The sequence below is a fragment of the Muntiacus reevesi genome, chromosome 9, assembly GCF_963930625.1.
Source record: "Muntiacus reevesi chromosome 9, mMunRee1.1, whole genome shotgun sequence".
NCBI classification, from domain to species: domain Eukaryota; kingdom Metazoa; phylum Chordata; class Mammalia; order Artiodactyla; family Cervidae; genus Muntiacus; species Muntiacus reevesi.
The window spans coordinates 1927132-1947811 of record NC_089257.1 but is presented as its reverse complement, the minus strand read 5'-3'; the positions used below and the strand labels follow the sequence as shown (position 1 = coordinate 1947811).

General features: G+C 40.9%; 1 protein-coding gene across 5 annotated transcripts; it reads left to right on the top strand.

The window, feature by feature from the left end:
• Positions 1-3479: 3479 nt before the first annotated feature.
• FAM111B (FAM111 trypsin like peptidase B) lies at positions 3480-20453 on the top strand. Of its 5 annotated transcripts, none has more exons than XM_065944958.1 (3): positions 3480-3562; positions 5257-5372; positions 14293-20453. In XM_065944958.1, exons 2-3 carry the CDS (start codon positions 5292-5294, stop codon positions 16414-16416), a joined length of 2205 nt encoding a protein of 734 aa, XP_065801030.1. In that variant the 5' UTR covers positions 3480-3562; positions 5257-5291; the 3' UTR covers positions 16417-20453. The 5 variants fall into 5 exon arrangements, with proteins under 5 accessions (XP_065801030.1, XP_065801032.1, XP_065801029.1 ...); XM_065944960.1 differs by having other exon boundaries at positions 3494-3562; positions 5284-5372; XM_065944957.1 differs by having other exon boundaries at positions 3495-3620; positions 5260-5372.
• The last annotated feature ends 227 nt before the right edge of the window (positions 20454-20680 follow it).

Below are 20680 nucleotides of genomic sequence, written 5' to 3'. Positions count from 1 at the left end.
GTCTTTCCCATTCTATTGTTTTCCTCTATTTATTTGCATTGATCACTGAGGAAGTCTTTATCTCTCCTTGCTATTCTTTGGAACTCTGCATTCAAATGGGTACATCTTTCTTTTTCTCCTTTGCTTTTCACTTCTCTTCTTTTCACAGCTATTTGTAAGGCCTCCTCAGACAACCATTTTGCCTTTTTGCATTTCTTTTTCTTGGATATGGTTTTGATCTCTGCCTCCTGTACAATGTCACAAACCTCCATCCATAGTTCTTCAGGCACTCTGTATTTCAAATCTAATCCCTTGAATCTATTTCTCACTTTCATTGTATAATCATAAGAGATTTGATTTAGGTCATACCTGAATGGTCTAGTGGTTTTCCCTCCTTTCTTCAATTTAAGTCTGAATTTGGCAATAATGAGTTTATGATCAGAGCCACAGTCAGCTCCCGGTCTTGCTTTTGCTGACTGTATAGAGCTTCTCCACCTTTGGCTGCAAAGAATAATCAATTTGATTTCAGTAGTGACCATCTGGTGATGTCCATGTGTAGAGTCTTCTCTAGTGTTGTTGGAAGAGGGTGTTTGTTATGACCAGTGCTTTCTCTTGGCAAAACTCTATTAGCCTTTGTCCTGCTTCTTTTTGAAGAGCATAAAGAAAACCTTGTGTGCCCCAGGACCCAGGAGAAGGGAGCAATGACCCCACAAGAGACCAACCCAGACTTGCCTGGGAGAGCCCAGGAGTCTCCGGCAGAGGTGTGGGTCGGTGGTGGCCTGCTACAAGGTCGGGGGCACTGAGTGCAGCAGTGTGTACATGGGACCTTTTGAAGGAGGTCGCATTTTCTTCATTACCTCCACCATAGTTTGGTCTCAGGTCAAACAACAGGGAGGGAACACAGCCCCATCCATCAATAGAAGATTGAATTAAAGATTTACTGATCATCATATGTGAAACAGATCACCAGTCCAGGTTCGATGCACGAGACAGGGCGCTCAGGGCTGGTGCACTGGGATGACCCTGAGGGATGGGATGGGGAGGGAGGTGGGAGGGGGGTTCAGGATGGGGACACATGCACATCCATGGCTGATTCATGTCAATGTATGGCAAAACCACTACAATATTGTAAAGTAATTAGCCTCCAATTAAAATTAATTAATTAATTAAAAAAAAGATTTACTGAGCATGGCACTGCCCATCAAAACACGACCCACTTCCCCCTGTCTCTCCCATCAGGAAGCTTCCATAAGCCTCTTATCCTTTGCCTTTTCACTGCATCTCAAATGTTCTTAGTTAAAGGCCAACGTCATTACCATCATGAAGTTGAAGCTTCTCTGTCTTTCTTTACATCTCTGTCCTTCTTTCACTTTAGTCTGTTATTCCTTGCCATGGCCAGTTCTATGCCCCTTCCTGACCCTCCCTAGGTATTCACTATCATATATTGAGTGTAAATTCTTTCACTTCACTCATCATTCAGTTGGAGTGGATGAGTATCTCCAAGCCAATGTATCAAAAGTAGAATTCACAGACACACACATCAGCAGTAGCTCCTTCCCTGGATTTCTCACACCAGTTAAGAGAGACTTTATCCTTACTCCATTTACTCAAGTCAAAAACCCAGAAATCATTATTGAACCCTCTTTTTCTCTTGTTTCTTGACCCACCCCCACCCCCAACCTCCCATCCATATACAAAGCTCATGAGTTTGCCTTTCAAAATAAATACAGGGACTTCCTCCATTTATTCAGTGGACTCTAGGCTTCCACTGAAAGGGGCATGGATCCAATCCCTGGTCAGGTAACTAAGATTCCCCTTGAAGTGCAGCTAAAAATAAAAATCAAAAAAATAAATACATGTAGAATCCAAAACCAGTATTCACACCTCCACCACTACCACTGCAAGCTGTGCCTCCCACATTGATAGAAAGCTGGAAGAGTCTCCTCCTAATTGCTTTTTTCATCTGCATCCACTCTTGTCCCCTAGAGTTTTGGGTCCACACAGCTGTCAGCGGTTGTTGTTTTTTTTTTTAGGTCAGGTTATAGTACACCCTTGCTTCAAACTTTGTTAGAATAAATCTTCAATTTATAATAAAATCCAGCCTACAAGGTGCTCAGTGGCAATGACAAATATATGTGCTCCTTATGGTATGTTCCTTTCCAGGACAAATTCTCTGTCCCTAGAAATATCAGGCAACTTCAATAGCACCATTCTTTACCGCTTCTTCCTTTTTACAACTTTTTAACATCTCCAGGGTCTACAAAGATAAGAGAATCTGTAAACCCCTTGTGCAATAATTTGTTCTCCATCTACGTATGTTACTGTCAGTCACCTGTATGCTCTAAGAAGATTTAAGGAATAACAGCGATTTGATGAAACTCTCATAGCTTTTCTCTTTTCTTCTAGTTTTTAAGTTATACTTCTAAAGTTTACTCTCTCCAAACCCCACTGAGTACCTGAAATTTAAGCAGTGATTATAGTTTCCCTGTATATATTTTACATTAAGCCAAGTTAGGAAAAGCTTTCAGTACTATTCCAATATCATCAACTTTTACATAAACAGCTATTTCAAACAAGTTGTCGTCATCTTCACGTATCAATTGCGTTCTCCCCTTCTTTGACCAGCTTTTCCAAAATAGCACCCAATACTGAAGGCATCCCCTCCTATTGTTCCTTAAACTGCACGATATTTTCTCAAGCCCCTTCTCTGGCTGTCAGTTTGGAAATGCCTAACTCTGGAGCCGTCCCTTGGGACTGGAAAAATCTGCAAATACTCCTGCGAACCAGGAGGGCAGGAGCAGGTCTCTTCCTCCTGGCCGGAGGATCCGTGTGCAGCGAGCTCGAGGCTAAGCTGGCTCCTTCGTTAGGGCCAGAAAGTTGGCTGCCAGCTTTGGGCCATTTCTGCTCTGGAAGCTGATGAAGCTCACGGCGTCGACGTCCCCATGGGCTGGGTGGGGAGCCTCTCCAGAGGCCAGTCCACAGTCGCCGCCCGACAGGCAGCAGCCGAAGAGCTGTGACGGCCGAGCTCCCCGCGCCGCCGAGCCGGACTGTGGGCCTCTCGGCTCCAGAGGCCGCGCGCTTCGCCTCCCGCTCCGCGCACAGGCAGTGTAACGAAACCCGCGGGGACCGGTGAGTGCGTCGACTCCGCCCGCTCCTGACAGCAGCGGACGCGCGGGCTGGGTGAACGGACAGGACGGCTCGAAGCCCGACCCGGAACGAGGTCGCGGACGGCGGCAAGAGTGCCGGTCTCGCGCGAACGGACGGGCTGGAGGTGACGTCATGAGGCTCAGCAGGGCGGCTGGGCGCGCGTCTCCCAGCGCGCGAACCGCCGCGCCACCGGGTCCACACCCACCGTTTCCGGTCGCGGCTCTCAGTGGCTCGGCCAATCGGCTTCTGCAGGGGGCGAGCTGCTGTCCAATGAGGGCAGACGACCTCCGCAACCTGGCCTCCCATTGGCCAGACGGTTGGGGATAATTGGTTCCTCTTTCGCGAAGGAAGAGTTCCCGCCGAGCGCCGTCCTTGCAGCCATCGCCGATCCTTGTCCCTCCGTCACCCTCACCGTTGGGGCAGATTCTCCGCTTCTGTGAGTGGCTCCTCTGATCTTGAGGAGGACGTGGAATTCTTGGGGAGGCGAGGCACAGGTTTGTCAAGGGCACCAGTTAGGAGGTTCTCAGCCCAGATCCAAGAAGGTTTTGGAGGGAGGGGCATAAGCAGTTTTCTGTTGTGGTGGAACCCCCTTCCCAGGTCAAAAGACCTGGAAAGACACTTTCGGATAGTTTGGGGAGCTATTCCTGTTAACGTTTGTGTGCCTTGGGCGTGGAAGGGTGGAGTGGTTAAAGTTGATTTAATAGTGGAGATTCCCATAACTGCATCCCAAGCGTAGTGAGGATGGGATTCAGGTATCTTCTTCTTTAAAAAAAAAAAATTCCGAGGGGAGAATTCTCAGGACCAATACAAGTTTGATCTGAGCCGAGCTCCTTAATTTACGAATGAGGAAACAGATTTCTAAAAGGAGTATCACCTCGCGAAGGTTTGATGGATTGCGGAGGTTCTTTCCTGGCCCCAGGTATTTCTTCCATTGCTGTTGTGATGAGTTCTCAGCTGAATGCCTCAGAGTGTTCCTATATCCAGACTTCCCTCTGTGCAGATCTCTCTCTTCTGTGTCCTTTGAACTCCTGCCACCTTGGTCTCAGCTCTGTCTCCTCAAGGCAGGAGTGCCAACGGGCCCGGCCTGGCTGCCTCTTGTGGCACCCTGGCCTGGAATCTCCTAAGGCAGTCAGCTGGAGCCATCACAGGAAGCCCTTCATTTGTCACTGCCCCGAATTGCATGATGTCTAGTTCCTTGCAAATTCCTGTTCCATCTGTTTAGCTTATTGTCCTCTTTTTTTTTTGTTTTCAGACTGAAGGGCAAGTCGGGTCCCTGTCACTTTGTTTGGCCAGAAATCCAAGATGATAACCGTTTTAATGTTCTTGTCTACTAGTTCTATCATCTGAGTCACTTCTGGATATGTTTCTGTTCATTAATTTCTCTCCTCATTGTGGATCTTATTTTTCTGCTTCTTTTTATGCCTCAGAATTGTACTGTATATCAAACTTTGTCAATTTCACATATACGGGTGCTAGAAATATTTCTATTCCTATCAGTATTCTTGAGCTTTGTTCTAGTTGTGTTACTGGAAAAGTTTTACGCTTCCAAAGCTTGCTTTTAAATTTTGTCAGGTGGGACCAGAGCAGCCTTTGGTCTACAGCTAATTTTATCCCACTTTAGAGGCTTTGTCCTCTACTATGTTATGAATTATGAAGTTTGCCAGTTTGACTTTTGGAAACACAGATTACTGTCAGCTGAGTATGGGAAACAGAAAGTGTTCTCAGCTGAGTGTGGGAAACAGACCACTAGTTAGCTGAAGTTTCAGGGGTACCCACTGCAGATCTCTGACACTCTGTGCAGCTGTAGCTCTCTAGTACTCTAGCCCTACAAACTCCAGCCTCCTGGGCCCAACAGGACTCTTAGCTGGTCTTCTCAGCTCGGGGCAACTGCCAGGCTCTGCTTGTGTCTCCCTTCCCTGAGATGCAGCCTGGAGATGCTCCCCAGACAGGAGGCTAGATGTCCCTAGGTCCTACCTGTGATTTCTCTCTCTCTCTTAGGGGTCAGAGATCACTGTTGTACCCTGCCTGATAAACAGTGTTTGAAACTTATTGTTTCATATATCTTGTGTTTTATTATTTTAGTCATTAAGGGGGTGGTAAATTCAACCCTTGTTTCTCTGTCTTGGCCAGTAGTGGAAGAAAGTCATATTCTCTTAGGACTCATCATGAATTTCCTAAAGACTGAAGAGAATACGTCATTCAGTGCTACAGGAAATGACCAGAGTACCAGGCCTGAAGCAGCAAAGGTGTGTGTACTTTTTTTTTTTTTTGAAAGTCCAAACTTCAAAATTTAATAAAAAATATAAGAGAATACCTTTATGATTCTGGTAGTGAAGGATTTTGTAAATAAGGTGCATATGCACACAAAAGCATAAACTATAAATGTATGATGGATCAGGCTACATTCAGTCGGTTCCGTCACTTAGTCATGTCTGATTCTTTGTGACCAGGTGTGTGTACTTTTAAACAACTTTGCTGGAATGGCACTCTAACTATAGCACTGTCTTAGGATCCTTGAAGGGGATAAGTGTATAAAGAATGGCAATTATAACCCCTTCTCATGTATTGTTTAAAATGTATTTAGGGAGATCATACATATAAGTGTGTAAAAACAAAATGATAGTATATAAATTAACAAAGCAAAGAATACCTTGTTAAACAGCAAGGTGACAGTATAGACACTTAGTATCATTGGAAATATAGATGGGCAAAAATAATAAGGTAGTTAATGTGTACTGAGAAATTACTGAGTACTTGGAATTAGGCTTGTCACTTCCTATGGATTATCTCCTTTAACACTTAATAAAACTCTTTGCAATAGATATTATCATCCCTAAATAGAGAAACTGACCCTCAGTTAAGAAACTGACCCTTTTCTTAAAACTGCGAAAGTAATGGACTTCAGAGCAAGGATTCGAACCCAGGCAATCAGACTTCAGAACCTAATTTTGGACCAACACACGGTTTTACTCAAAGTATGCAAAATGGTAATACTAAATCAAAATATAAACAAGTGCTTTTAGAGTGCAGAGAGAAGAGTGTTTAATTCAAACTCAAGAAATTAAAGTTATGTCACGTGAGAAATATCTTAAAGAATGGCCACAATTTCACAAGGTAGGTGGATCAAGTATAAGGGAATAGTCTGGGTAAAGTCATGTAGACGAGCAAATCTATTTGAGGAATAGTATAGCTAGACTTGATGGTATGTAAGGAGAATTCAAGAACATAGTAGACGAGTAATACTGGGAAGATGATTTGGTACAACATCACAGTAGGCTTTATATCAGTAAAAACATTTTGTCAGGGGAAAATCATCTAACTTTGAAATAACAAAAATGATTCATTGGATTAAAGGTAAATGAAATTTAAAATTAATTTTCTTTATGCACTAACCACACTTCAAGTGCTCAGAAGCCATATGTGGCTCATGGCTGCCATATTGAACAAAGCAGATACAGAACATTTCCATCATTGCAGAAAGTTGCAAACTGCTACTCTAGGTTAAGGAACTCTGTCCTTACTTCTCAAAGTGTGGTCTGTATACCAGCAGCATTGATGCCACCTAATAGCTTCTTAGATCTACGTGATCTGCATTTTAACATGATACCCAGATGATTCTTCTGCACGTTAAAATGTAAGAAATACTATTCTGAAATACCCTTCCACTGGAAGATTCTATGTGGTGAAGTCTATCATTCTTATCAGCATTGTTTGCTAATATTTATTTAGCTTGTGTAATCTTGTTTCAAAACAAGACATTTTGAGCCCCTTGAAGGAAAAAATAAATGGATTCATTGGTTCACACATCGGGAAAGCTCAGATGTCAACTGAGCTTTAATTCAGTAATACACAATTGATTGAAGGCAGGAGAAGGGGATGACAGAGGACGAGATGATTGGATGGCATCACTGACTTAATGAACATAAGTTTGAGCAAGCTTCAGGAGTTGGTGATGGACAGGGAAGCCTGGCGTGCTGCAGTTCATGGGGTCGCAGAGTCGGACACGATTGAGTGCCTGAAAACAACAGTGTTTCCAAGGATTTATTTATGTTTTCAGTCTCTGTACTCTGCTTTTCATGCACTCTTCTGGCTGGCTTTCTGCTTAGTGACAATATAGCTGCAGTAATTTCAATTTTAGCATCCAGATGTTGAGTCTATCATGGGCAGCTTCTTTGCCCTCTAATGGTCTCAGGCTCAAAGAAATGGCAACCCGCTCCAGTCCTCTTGCCTGGAAAATTCCACGGATGGGAGGAGCCTGGTGGGCCACAGTCCATGGAGTCGAAAAGAGTTGGACATGACTGAGCGACTTCACTTTTCACTTTGGTAGCTGAACCTTCCTGCCCAAAACCTTTTGGCTAATCAGGCACATTGAGGAATCAAGATCTGCTCCTGCACTGGCATGAATTATTTGTATACATCTTTATGACCAATGGAAAAAAATTGGACAGAGGTACAGTAGCTTTTTGGAGAACAGCTGCTGTATCTTTCACTTTCTTGAACTTCATGTTTAGGTATTTGGATTTTATTATGTAAGTAAAGAAGTATTTATGATTCTTATCCTTGTATTATTTACGAAGAAGCATTTAGCTTAAATTTTAAGTTGAATATTTTAGTGTACAGTCCTATGCATGCATGCTTGCAAAGTCGCTTCAGTCGTGTCTGACTCTTTGCAACCCTACGGACCTGTAGTCTGCCAGGCTCCTCTGTCCGTGGGGATTCTCCAGGCGAGAATACTGGAGTCAGTAGCCATTCCCATCTCCGGGGAATTTTCCCTACCCAGGGATTGAACCCAGGTCTCCTGCATTGCAGGCATATTCTTCACCATTTGAGCCACCAAGAAAGCCCGTACTGTCCTATGGGTTATGACAATGCCCACAGTCATGTAACCGTGACTAGAATCAAGATACAAAACAGTTCCATCACCTTAAATAATTCCCTTTTGCTCATCCTTGTCCTCCACCCACCCAGTACTTGCATATATCTTCTCTGGTCAAATTTCTAGTATTTTGACCATATTTATATTGGCTTCTTTCATTTCTTATTGCTGAGTTTCAAGAGTTCTTTATATATGTTAGAAATGCTTGATTTGTCAAAGATTTGCAGGTACTTTATTTCAGTCTGTGGCTTGTCTTTTCATTATTTCTCTCTTCTCATTCTCTTAATCCTGTCTTTAGTGGGGAAAAGTTTTCAGCATTGATGATGTTCATTTTATCCATTTTTAAAAATTGTGCTTTTGTTTTATACCAAAGAATACTTTACCAAATCTAAGATCACAAAAATTTTCCTCTGGGTTTTCATTTAGAAGTCTTATAATTTTAGGTTTAAGTCTATGATCCACTTTGAGTTTATTATTTTTATGGTGCAGTGTATAGACTGAGCAATAGTAATACCGTATGTTTTATTACAGTAGTGATACAATACAATGTTTAGGCTGAACAATATTAAGAGTAAATCCACACAGTGGTGGTTTAGTTGCTAAGTCGTGTCCGAGTCTTGACAACTCCATGGACTGTATCTTGCCAGACTTCTCTGTCCATGAGATTTTCCAGGCAAGAATACTGGAGTGGGTTGCCATTTCCTTCTCCAAATCCACACATTAGTATTTGTTAATTGATTGATTGATTGATTTTTACATATATTATCTATTTGCTCCAGCACAATTTCTTAAAAGGGTTGCCTTTACATCTTTGTTAAAAATTAATTGAATATAAGATAGATGACATAATGATTGAATATATGTGTATATTATGGTATATTATGAAATGATAACCACATTCATCACCTCACAAAGTTAAATTTTGTTCTTCTGATAAGGACTTTTTAAGATCTACTCTCTTAGTTAGCAACTTTCAAATATACAATACAATCTTGTTAACTGTAGTTACCATGCTGTACATTAGGTCTCTGTCTTATAATTAGAAGTTTGTGCTCTTGACCAGCTTGGCCCGTTTCCTTCACCACCCCCACCCCAGCCCACCCCTGGCAACCAGAATCTGTCTTCAGGAAATAATCTGGAGCACTTATATGGTTTGCTTCTTTTTTTTTCTTTTTTCTGTTTCTCAAGGATCACTGTCCTTTCTTGCCTAATATCTCATGCCTTGAAAAACATTTCATAATTTTATCCATTTATCCAGTTGTTTCAAGGAATAATTTAAGTTAGGTCTATTTTTCTCTATCTTGGCCAGAGTGGGATTTCAGGGCATTGCTTTTTGTATTCTTTCCAGAGGTTTTAATAATAATAAGAAGAATAGGCTATATTAGGAGAAGAATAGGCTATATTAGGATTAATCTATCTTCACTGCTTTCTTATTCTTAAAAATATAAATAAGGACATACAACAATGTTAATTAAGGGCATCTTCAAAAATTCTACAGGAAATATTGTGCTAAGTAATCATTAGAAGCATTTTGTTTACAATCAGGGAGAATGGAGGAATACTTACTTTTAGCTGGTGGTTACAAAATCATTGTCACACTGTACTGGTGATTTTAGCCAGTACAGTACAATAAAATAAGAAAAATAGTAGAAATACAATTAAGTGACTTCCCTGGTGATTCAAGTGCTTCCCTGGTGGCTCAAGAGTAAAGAATCTGCCTGCAATGTGGGATACCTAGGTTCAATCCCTGGGTCAGGAAGATCCCCTGCAAAAGGGAATGGCTACCCACTCCAGTGTTCGGGCCTGGTGAACTCCATGGACAGAGGAGTCTGGTGGGCTGCAATCCATGGTGTCACAAAGAGTTAGACATGTCTGAAGCAACTTAGCACACAGCTGGTGGTCCTGTGATTAAGAAGCCGCCTTCCAATGCAGGGGATGCAGATTTGATCATGGATGGGAAACTAAGATCCCACATTCTGCATGGCTTACTGAGCCCACACACTTCTGGAATTAAAATTACAGTTAAGAGTTGAAAAACTTCCATGGTGGCTTGGACGGTAAAGTGTATAAAGTACTTTCAATAATAAAAAGAAAAAATAATCCAATAGGAAGATGGGTAAAAGACATGAACAGGCAGAGGTTATTAAACTTATAAAACCACCAATAAGAAGCCATTTCAGGGGAGGGATAAACTGGGAGATTTGGAGTGGCACATATGCACTCTGCTGTATATAAAGCGGGGCATCCCTGCTGGTTCAGACAGTAAGGAATCCGCCTGCAGTACAGGAGACCAGGTTCAGTCCCTGGGTTGGGAAGACCCCCTGGCGGAGGGCATGGCAACACACCACAGTATTGTTATTTATTTATTTATTTTTCATTTATTTTTATTAGTTGGAGGCTAATTACTTTACAATATTGTAGTGGTTTTTGCCATACATTGACATGAATCAGCCATGGATTTACAGGTGTTCCCCATCCCGATCCCCCCTCCCGCCTCCCTCCCCATCCCATCCCTCTGGGTCTTCCCAGTGCACCAGCCCTGAGCACTTGTCTCATGCATCCCACCTGGGCTGGTGATCTGTTTCACCCTTGATAGTATACTTGTTTCAGTGCTGTTCTCTCAGAACATCCCACCCTCTCCTTTTCCCACAGAGTCCAAAGTCTGTTCTGTATATCTGTGTCTTGTTTTCTGTTTTGCATATAGGGCCATCGTTACCATCTTTCTAAATCCCATATATATGTGTTAGTATGCTGTAATGATCTTTATCTTTCTGGCTTACTTCACTCTGTATAATGGGCTCCAGTTTCATCCATCTCATTAGAACTGATTCAAATGAATTCTTTTTAACGACTGAGTAATATTCCATGGTGTATATGTACCACAGCTTCCTTATCCATTCGTCTGCGGATGGGCATCTAGGTTGCTTCCATGTCCTGGCTATTATAAACAGTGCTGCGATGAACACTGGGGTGCACGTGTCTCTTTCAGATCTGGATTCCTCAGTGTGTATGCCTAGGAGTGGGCTTGCTGGGTCATATGGCAGTTCTAATTCCAGTTTTTTAAGGAATCTCCACACTGTTTTCCATAGTGGCTGTACTAGTTTGCATTCCCACCAACAGTGTAAGAGGGTTCCCTTTTCTCCACACCCTGTCCAGCATTTATTGCTTGTAGACTTTTGGATAGCAGCCATCCTGTCTGGCATGTAATGGTAGCTCATTGTGGTTTTGATTTGCATTTCTCTGATAATGAGTGATGTTGAGCATCTTTTCATGTGTTTGTTAGCCATCTGTATGTCTTCTTTGGAGAAATATCTGTTTAGTTCTTTGGCCTATTTTTTGATTGGGTCATTTATTTTTCTGGAATTAAGCTTCAGGAGTTGCTTGTATATTTTTGAGATTAATCCTTTGTCTGTTTCTTCATTTGCTATTATTTTCTCCCAATCTGAGGGTTGTCTTTTCACCTTACTTATAGTTTCTTTTGTTGTGCAAAAGCTTTTAAGTTTCATTAGGTCCCACTTGTTTAGTTTTGCTTTTATTTCCAATATTCTGGGAGGTGGGTCATAGAGGATCCTGCTGAGATTTATGTCAGAGAGTGTGTTGCCTATGTTCTCCTCTAGGAGTTTTATAGTTTCCGTTAACCTTTCCTTCAAAAGTTCTCTTTACCTCCTTTGTTTAGCCAAAATCTCTCTGTGTCCTCGGACAGGTCAGCTATCTCAGGAGGCAGTAACCTCCTCTCCCATATTCCCTTTGCTACTAAATCTCTTTATTTTTTAGACCTTATAGCAATCTAGTATTAGTCTGTCTAAATGCTTTCTTTGATACTTCTGAGAAATTTCATTGACTTGTTTATCTTTGGCTGTGCTGGGTCTTCGTTAGTTCGTGGACTTTCTCCAGCTGTGGCGAGCAGGGGCTACTCCAGCTGCAGTTCGAGGGCTTCTCACTGAGGAGGCGTCTCTTGTTGCAGATCCTGGGCTCTCGTGGGCTCTGGCTTCAGTGCTGTGGCACGTGGGCTCAGTACTCTGGCTCCTAGGTTCTAGAGCACAGACTCAGCAGTTGGGGTACATGGGCTTAGTTGCTCAGCAACATGTGGGATCTTTCTGGATCAGGGATTGAACTCGTGTCTCCTGCATTGACAGGCAGGTTTTTGTTTTTTGTTTTTACCACTGACTCACAAGGAAAGCTCCTTTTGGTGTTTTAATGTGATGGACTTAATATTACACATGTATGTTGAGCCATCAGAAATTTCCAAGAGATTTAATGGTGGTGGTTTAGCTGCTAAATCGTGTCCGACTCTTGTGACACTATGGTTTGTAGCCCACCAGGTTCCTCTCTCCATGGGATTTCTCAGGCAAGAATACTGGAGTGGGTTGCCATTTTCTTCTTTGGGGGATTTTCCTGACTCAGGGATCAAACCCAGGTCTTTAGCATTGCAGGAGATCTCCTGCATTGCAGGCAGATTCTTTACCAACTGAGCCACTAGGGAAGCCTAAGAAAGTTCAAGTTAATCTAATTTGAGACATCCTCTCTCTAGGAGGAGAAGGGGATGACAGAGGATGAGATAGCTGGATGGCATCACCAACTCAATGGTCATGACCTTGAGCAAACTCCGGGAGTTGATGATGGACAGGGAAGCCGGGCGTACTGCAGTCCATGGGGTCGCAAAAAGTCAGACACAACTGAGCGACTGAACTGAACTGAACTGAGGTATCTGGCCCTCTCTTCTGAGCTCCAGGCTTCTGTATCAGAGCTGTTAATGCAATTCTTTACTTGGATGGCCAAAAGGAATCTCAGACTTAATGATGATTTCTTTTTCTCTTTGTCCCAAGAATCTGCTCCTTTCCCATCATTCTTTGTATCACTATTCAAAAACAGGAGTCAGCATTGATCCCGCTCTCTACCATCAATATGCAATGTATCAGTAAATCCAGTCAGCTCTACTTTTGAAATATATCCAAAATTGAACAATTTTTTATTATCTCTCTCACTACCACCTTGGTCTAAGCAATCATATTCTCTTACCTGGAATAATATAATAGCCTATAATTTCTTTTGCAATTTTCATCTTTATCTTGCTAAATTCAAGTACCTTACAGACCTACCAGAGTGATTCTGTTCAAAGAATTCAGATTATGCCACTTTTGGTTCAAATCCTATAATGCTTTCCAATCTCTTTCAGAATTAAAGTTCAATAACTTAAAGTAGTGTGTGAAGTCATTTTAGCTTCACACTGCTGTACTTCTCTCCCTTTCCAACTGTAGCCTTATTGGTTTTCTCGCTGTTCCTGGAACAACTTGGCATGTTTAAATCTCAGCGCCATGTATTTGCTGTTTCCTCTGCCTGGGATATGGGCTTCCTTGGGGGCTCAGAGGGTAAAGAATCTGCCTGCAATGCAGGAGACCTGGGTTTGATCCCTGAGTCAGCAAGATTCCCTGGAGGAGGAAATGGCAACCCATACCAGTATTCTTGCCTGGAGAATCCCCATGGACAGAGGAGAATCTGTTGCCAGCAGATTATCAAAATACTTTTTCCTAGGCTATTGCCAACTGATTGTATATGTATAATATGTTTTGAATATGGATTTGTATATCTATCCAATCCTGTGATTTATTAATCATGTTAGCATCTTTCCTTAGTGCTGTTGATACCATATACAGAATAAACTGGACAGTAAGTATTTCATAGGAATTTTTTAAAAGGTGGTACTTCAAATGTCCAAGTGATATGTTAAACCAGCTTTGTTAGTAAGTAAATAAATATAAATGTAAAAAACAGTCAAGCTATATCTCCCAATTACCAAACTTTTGAAATAGTAGTACTCAAATCCTTTTGAAGAATTAACCGTAATACTGATTTCCTTGGGCAGTAGGAAAGAACGGTTAGGGTGAATTGATGTGACCTTCTGAGAAAGCAATTTGGCACTGTACGTGGTGAAGTACATTTAGAATCTATTTCCACTGCTGGGAATCTAGCGTAGGAAAATATTTTCAGACTTTAAACAAAATGTTTTGTGTATAGAAAAGTTTGTCATATTTATAGTAAAAAAATTAGAAGTAATCTAAATATCCATGAGAAAGATGAGAAGTTGTAGTTTTTAAATGGATTAAAAACTATTGTACGGTGAACTATCATATAGCCCCTCAAATTGTGTTTTCAAAAGTCGTTAAATGATATGCAAAAGCACTGACAGACTCATATGCAGCATGGTATATTTTGATTTTATAATTCAAAAGGCATGGAACATTATTACTAAAGGTGATCCTTACTAAATTTTCAATCTTTCCTTTTCTAAGGGTACTGTCGTGGAGGAGGCATGTTCTGGCATGCCTGTTGATCAGTCTCTGTCTGATACACGAGAATGTAACAGCACCGTTAAAGTTAAAAGTGAAGTCAGCAAGCATGAAACATCCTCTGAACGACAGAACCCACACGTGAGCACCACAGAGAGATGTCGTTTCACCTTCAGTTTGAAAGAACATTCCAGGAAGTCAGACCGTAGTGTGTTTACAGCATTTGGGGGACCCAGTGAGAATATCTATTCAGTTCTGAGTGCTCATGACCATTTCAGTGAAAGGATGGAGAAACATGTAAATAAGAACATCATTGCTTATGAAGAAAAAATAATAGACGCGTATATAAATTTAGGAATGCCTCTCAGATGCCTACCTAGTGGTTCCCATTTGAAAATAACATTTGGTCAAAAAAGCAGTAACCAGGAAGATGACCAGTTATTACGCCCATGTAAAAATCCAGACGCTGAATGCATTCTTTTTCACGTTTTTGCTGTTGGGAAGACCATAAAGAAGATTCTTAAGATTAAGGAACTTCATGAGCAAGGAACTACAGTTTATGTCTATGCCTTGAAGGGTGAGACTATCAAAGAAGCCCTTTGCAATGATGGCCGATTTCGCTCAGACCTAGACACAGTTGAATGGAGAGTAATAGAAGATAACAAGAAAATTTATGGAAAAAAGTCCATGGTGGATGAAGTATCTGGAAAAATCTTAGAATTGGACATTCTTAAAACACTGTCTGTCAAGAAACATACCCATAAAAAAATTAAACCAGAAGATGAAAATGCCACTGAAGATATCAGTCCACAGGCTTTAACACAGTCTAAGACCAAAGTCCTTGAACCAGAGAAAGATGGAGAAACTGAAGATGTAGAAAACAACAGAGAAAAAATTCTCCCATCTCAGAGTCTAGGGCTTGATACTAAACGTAAGACATACTGGTCCTTTTCCAAAGGTAAACTTTACAGTAGTAAATATAAATGTTTTAGGAGAAAAATCCCAGCAGTTAGGCGAAGGCTCTCTCCGGGTAGGCAATATGCTATTCAGGAAATCCAAAGGGAGACAACTGATCTCTGGATAAATAATTTAAAAATATTGAACAAAGTTATGATGCATCAGTATCCAAATTTTAATAAAGAGGCATGTCAGATACAAAAGTATTTTCGGGAAGAACAGAGGAGATTACAACTGTCACCGTTTGAACAATTCAGGATATATAAAGAGCACTTTGGAAAAGTGACTGAAAATTCTACTTCAGTTGCAATCTGTGAACGTCTTGTTCATCTTAGTAAGTCAGTTGGGCTCCTGAAATGGGACAATAATGGAAACAAAGGCAGTGGTACTTGCTTTATTTTCAACAATAATATTATTTTCACCTGTAGACATGTTTTTCATCTCATCGTGGGAGAAGGTACAGATCCAAAGTCATGGCCAGATACAATAAGCACATGTGCAAAGGTCACTTTTGCTTTTAAAGAGTTCTGCCCTAAGAATGATGATTGGTTTTCCATCAAGCCATGGTTTGTGGTGTCTGATGAAAGTCTAGATTATGCCATTTTAAAACTAAGTGAAAATGGAAATGGATTTCCTCCAGGCCTATCAAAACAGATTTTGCCTCAACCATCCAATGGTTTACTTTATTTAATTGGTCACCCAGAAGGCCAGATCAAGAAAATAGATGGTTGTTATGTGATTTCTCTAGAGCAACGGTTAGAGAGGTACAAAGAACATTATCCAGATGGGATAGTACCAGGATCCCACTCAGACATTTATAATGCTCTCCCTATGTTCACCCAGAAAAGTTTCCTGTCAGAGGTCTGGAGCACTGACACACTTAGTTATGATACTTATTTTTCTTCTGGGGCCTCTGGCTCCCCAGTGTTTAACGCGTCTGGCATGTTGGTTGCTATGCACTCCTTTGGACATTTTTATAGCCGTGGAAGAAAGGCTTATGCCCTTATTGAATATGGCTATTCTATGGAATCTATTCTTCGTGATATTAAGCAGAAAGATGAGAAGTTGTACGAAGCATTACAAGAAGAGAAAAATGAGAGCCACAATGAAGAGAACGATGAACAAGAACTGTCACTTCAAGATCATGAGATTGAATTCATGCAATCTTAAGGAAAGGCTGCTGCTTTCAAAAACATGCCAGTGATTTAAAGTATTGGGGTGGGCAAAGGTTGGCTTGGGTTTTTCTGAATGATGACGGTAGTAGTGCCTAGTTGTCTTAACTTCACTTGAAACAGTTTCATTAGATTGTAATAATATTGTGGCAGCTGTTGTATCAGCAGGCATTTTTAAAAAAACATCAAAATTAGTGAATTTTTGTGTAGCCATTTTAATATTGAAGATGGAAGGAAACATTGTTGGCATATTATGCTTTATTATTTCAAGAAAGGTTAAAAACTCTATTGAAATTTAAAAGAAAAAGATTTGTGCAGTGTATGGAGACGGTACTGTGACTGATCATATGTGTCAAAAGCGGTTTGCGAATTTGTGTGTTGGAGATTTCTCACTGGACAATGCTCCATGATCTGATAGACCAGTTGATGCTAATAGCAATCCAATCTAGACATTAACTGAGAGCAGTCAGTATTATATCATGCAAGCGATAATTGACATACTCAAAATATCCAAATCAAGCATTGAAAATCATTTGCACCAGCTTGGTTATGTTGATCACTTTGATGTTTGGGTTCCACATAAGTTAAGCAAGAGAAACCTTCTTGACTGCATTTCCACATGGAATTCTCTACTGACACCTAACAAAAACTTTCCATTAAAACAAATTATAATGGCTTGTGAAAAGTGGATACTGTACAATAATATGGAATGGAAGAGATCATGGGGCAAGTGAAACTGCCACCAGCCTCACTAAAGGCCAGTCTTTGTCCAAAGAGCTGATGTGTGTATATGGTGGTACTGGAAGGGAGTCCTCTATTATGAGCTCCTTCTGGAAAACCAAGTAATTAATTCCAATAAGTACTGTTCTGAATTAGGCCTCCTGAAGGCAGCACTTGCTTGAAGTATCCAGAGTTAGTCAACAGAAAATGTATACTCTCACATCAGGATGACACAGACTGCATGTGTCTTTGATAACCAGGCAAAAATACTTACAGTTTAGCTGAGAAGTTCTGATTTATCCACCATCTTCATCAGACATTGCAACTTCAGATGTCCATTTGTTTTGGTCTTTACAAAGTTCTCTTAAAGGAAAAAATTCAATTCCTGGCATATAAAAGGGATCTGGAACAGTTCTTTGCTCAAAAAGATGAAAAGTATTGGGAAGATGGAATTATGAAGTTGCCTGAAAAATGGTAAAAGGTAGTAGAACAAAACAGTAAATACTATGTTCAATAAAGATCTTGGTGAAAATGAAAAAAAAAAGTTTTGGTCAACTCAATATTTGGGGCTGTTTCTTTAAAGTATAATGAATATTATTTCTCAATTATAAAAAAAATTTCAGAGAATCATGTGGATGTACAAAACACATATTAGAGCTCAAATGAGCATTGATTTTTTTTTTCTCTCATTGGCTTTTTTCCTTTTCAGCGATCTCAAGCATCACTTAAAACACTTCATTTAGGTGGTGCAGTACTTACTGGATGTGAGGTAGACTTCAGGGCTGTACTGCACAACACAAGAAATAGAGCCAGTATTTTATAGCTGTAAATGGAGTGTAACCTTTAAAACAGTATAAAATTTTTAATACTATAATCAGACTGTGAACTGTTGTGTTTGTTCTACTTGACCAGATGCCTAGCCTAAATTCTGATACTGTGGAAGAAAAGGAAAATGGATGTTAGGTAAACTAGCAGCCTTATTTATTTATTTTGGGGGGCTCCAAAATCACTGCAGATGGTGACTGCAGCCATGAAATTAAGATGTTTGCTCCTTGGAAGAAAAGTCATGATCAACCTAGAGAGCACATTAAAAAGCAGAGACATTACTTTGCCAACAAAGGTCTGTCTAGTCAAAGCTATGGTTTGTCCAGTGGTCATGTCTGGATGTGAGAGTTGGACTATAAAGGAAGCTGAGCACCGGAGAACTGATGCTTTTGAACTGTGGTGTTGGAGAAGACTCTTGAGAGTCCCTTGGACTGCAAGGAGATCCAACCAGTCCATCCTAAAGGAGATCAGTCCTGAATATTCATTGGAAGGGCTGATGTTGAAGCTGAAACTCCAATACTCTGACCACCTGATGTGAAGAACTGACTCATTTGAAAAGACGCTGATGCCAAGAAAGGTTGAGGGAGGGAGGAAAGGGGATGACACAGGATGAGATGGTTGGATGGCATCACCAACTCAATGGACATGAGTTTGAGTAAACTGGGAGTTGGTGATGGACAGTGAAGCCTGGCGTGCTGCAGTCCATGGCGTCACAAGGAGTTGGACACAACTGAGTGACTGAACTGAACTAAACAACCTTAATCACAGTCCTACCCATTTAGCCCCCCTAGTACCTTATATACACTTCCTCCACAAAGAAAGCATACCTACCCACTCTTCAAGATAGTCCAGCATTTCTGGGTAATGTGTGTTTCACACCTGAATGCCACTCCTCATGACCCAGAGACACATCAGCCCATTTCTCCCCATGCTACTCACACAGCTGATATACCAGAGTGGAGTATGGCCAGAATACAGGAACTTAAATTTTTATTCAAAAAAGAGGATAATGGACAATTTGGCAGTTATAATAACCCCATTAACAATGATCAAATTCTGTTTTGCAGGAATTGCCAGGATGCCCTGCTCCAATAGAGAGTTTGAGTTATGATTAGTTCATGTTATAACTCTTGGCTACTGCTCATCGAAGTTGAAACACCCTTGTCCATTGTCCCTCAAAACCCCAGATTTTGTTTTTCAGGGTGTTCTTTCCTGTCAGTTGTCTCCTGTGGCCATTTCCTTCTCTTTGCAATGCATAGTTTTATTAAGGTTTATGTACAGTAAAATACATCTTTTTTCTGTACAGGTCTGTGAATTGTGACAAATGCATATGCTCAAGTGACTACTACCCAATTGAAAAGCTAAGCAACATCTTTAATATAGATACACTGCTATCAGCATGCTTACAAAATTACAGTGATAATTTCACTCAGTGTGTACTTCCCCCTGACTTCTCCTTAATTTGTTAATTTTTGTTTGTTTTACATCTGGATCATTCAAATCAGAATCCAGTTTCCACATTCTATTTGGTCATATAAGTCTCTTAAGTTGCTTTTAATGTGTAAATTCCTGCTTCCTATCTCTCTCTTTCAGACATTTATTGGAGAAACTGGGTCATATGTGTCCTGTAGAATATTCTACATTCTGGATGCCGCTGTTTCATCTCTAACATATCTCTATGTATATATTCATGTCTCTATATATGTATATACATGTCTATGTAGATATATACGTGTATGTTGTTGTTGTTTAGTCATTAAGTCTTGTATGACTCTTTTGAGACCCCATGGATTGTAGCCTGCCAGTCTCCTCTGTCCATGGGATTTCCCAGGCAAAAACACTGGAGTGAGTTGCCATTTCCTTCTCCTATATATGTGTATATGTATATATATTCTTTTACAGATTCCCCTACAGGTTATTACAAAATATTGGAAAAAAACACAAACAACAACAACAAAACAAAATATTGATTATATTGAGTATAGTCCCCTTTATATCCTTGTTAGTTATCTATTTCATATATAGCACTGTGTGTATGCTAATTCCAACCTCCTAATTTATGCCTCCCTAGAGCCCCTCTTGAACTGTGGTGTTGGAGGAGACTCTTGAGGGTCCCTTGGACTGCAAGGAGATCCAACCAGTCCATCCTAAGGGAAATCAGTCCTGGGTGTTCATTGGGAGGACTGATTTTGAAGCTGAAACTCCAATCCTTTGGCCAGCTGATGCAAAGAACTGACTCATTTGAAAACCCTGATGCTGGGAAAGATTGAGGGCAGGAGGAGAAGGGGACGACCGAGGATGAGATGGTTGGGTGGCATCACTGACTCAATGCATAGGAGCTTGAGCAAACTCCAGGAGTTGGTGATGGACAGGAAGCCCTGGCGAGCTGCGGTCCATGGGGTCGCAAAGAGTCGGACCCGGCTGAGCGGCTGAACTGAACTGAACAGAGACCCCCTCTCTCCTTTAGTAACCATAAGTTTGTTTCCTGTGTCTGTGGGTCTCTCTCCATTTTGGAAATAAATTCATTTGTATTTTTTATTTTAGAGTCCACAGATAAGCAATATCATGTATTTGTCTCCGTCTGACTTCCTTCACTTAGTATGACAATCTCTAGGTCCCTCCTAGTTGCTTCCGATGGTGTCACTTCATTCTTTTCATGGCTGAGTCATATTCCATCACATGCATGTACCACATCGTTGTTATCCATTCATCTGCCG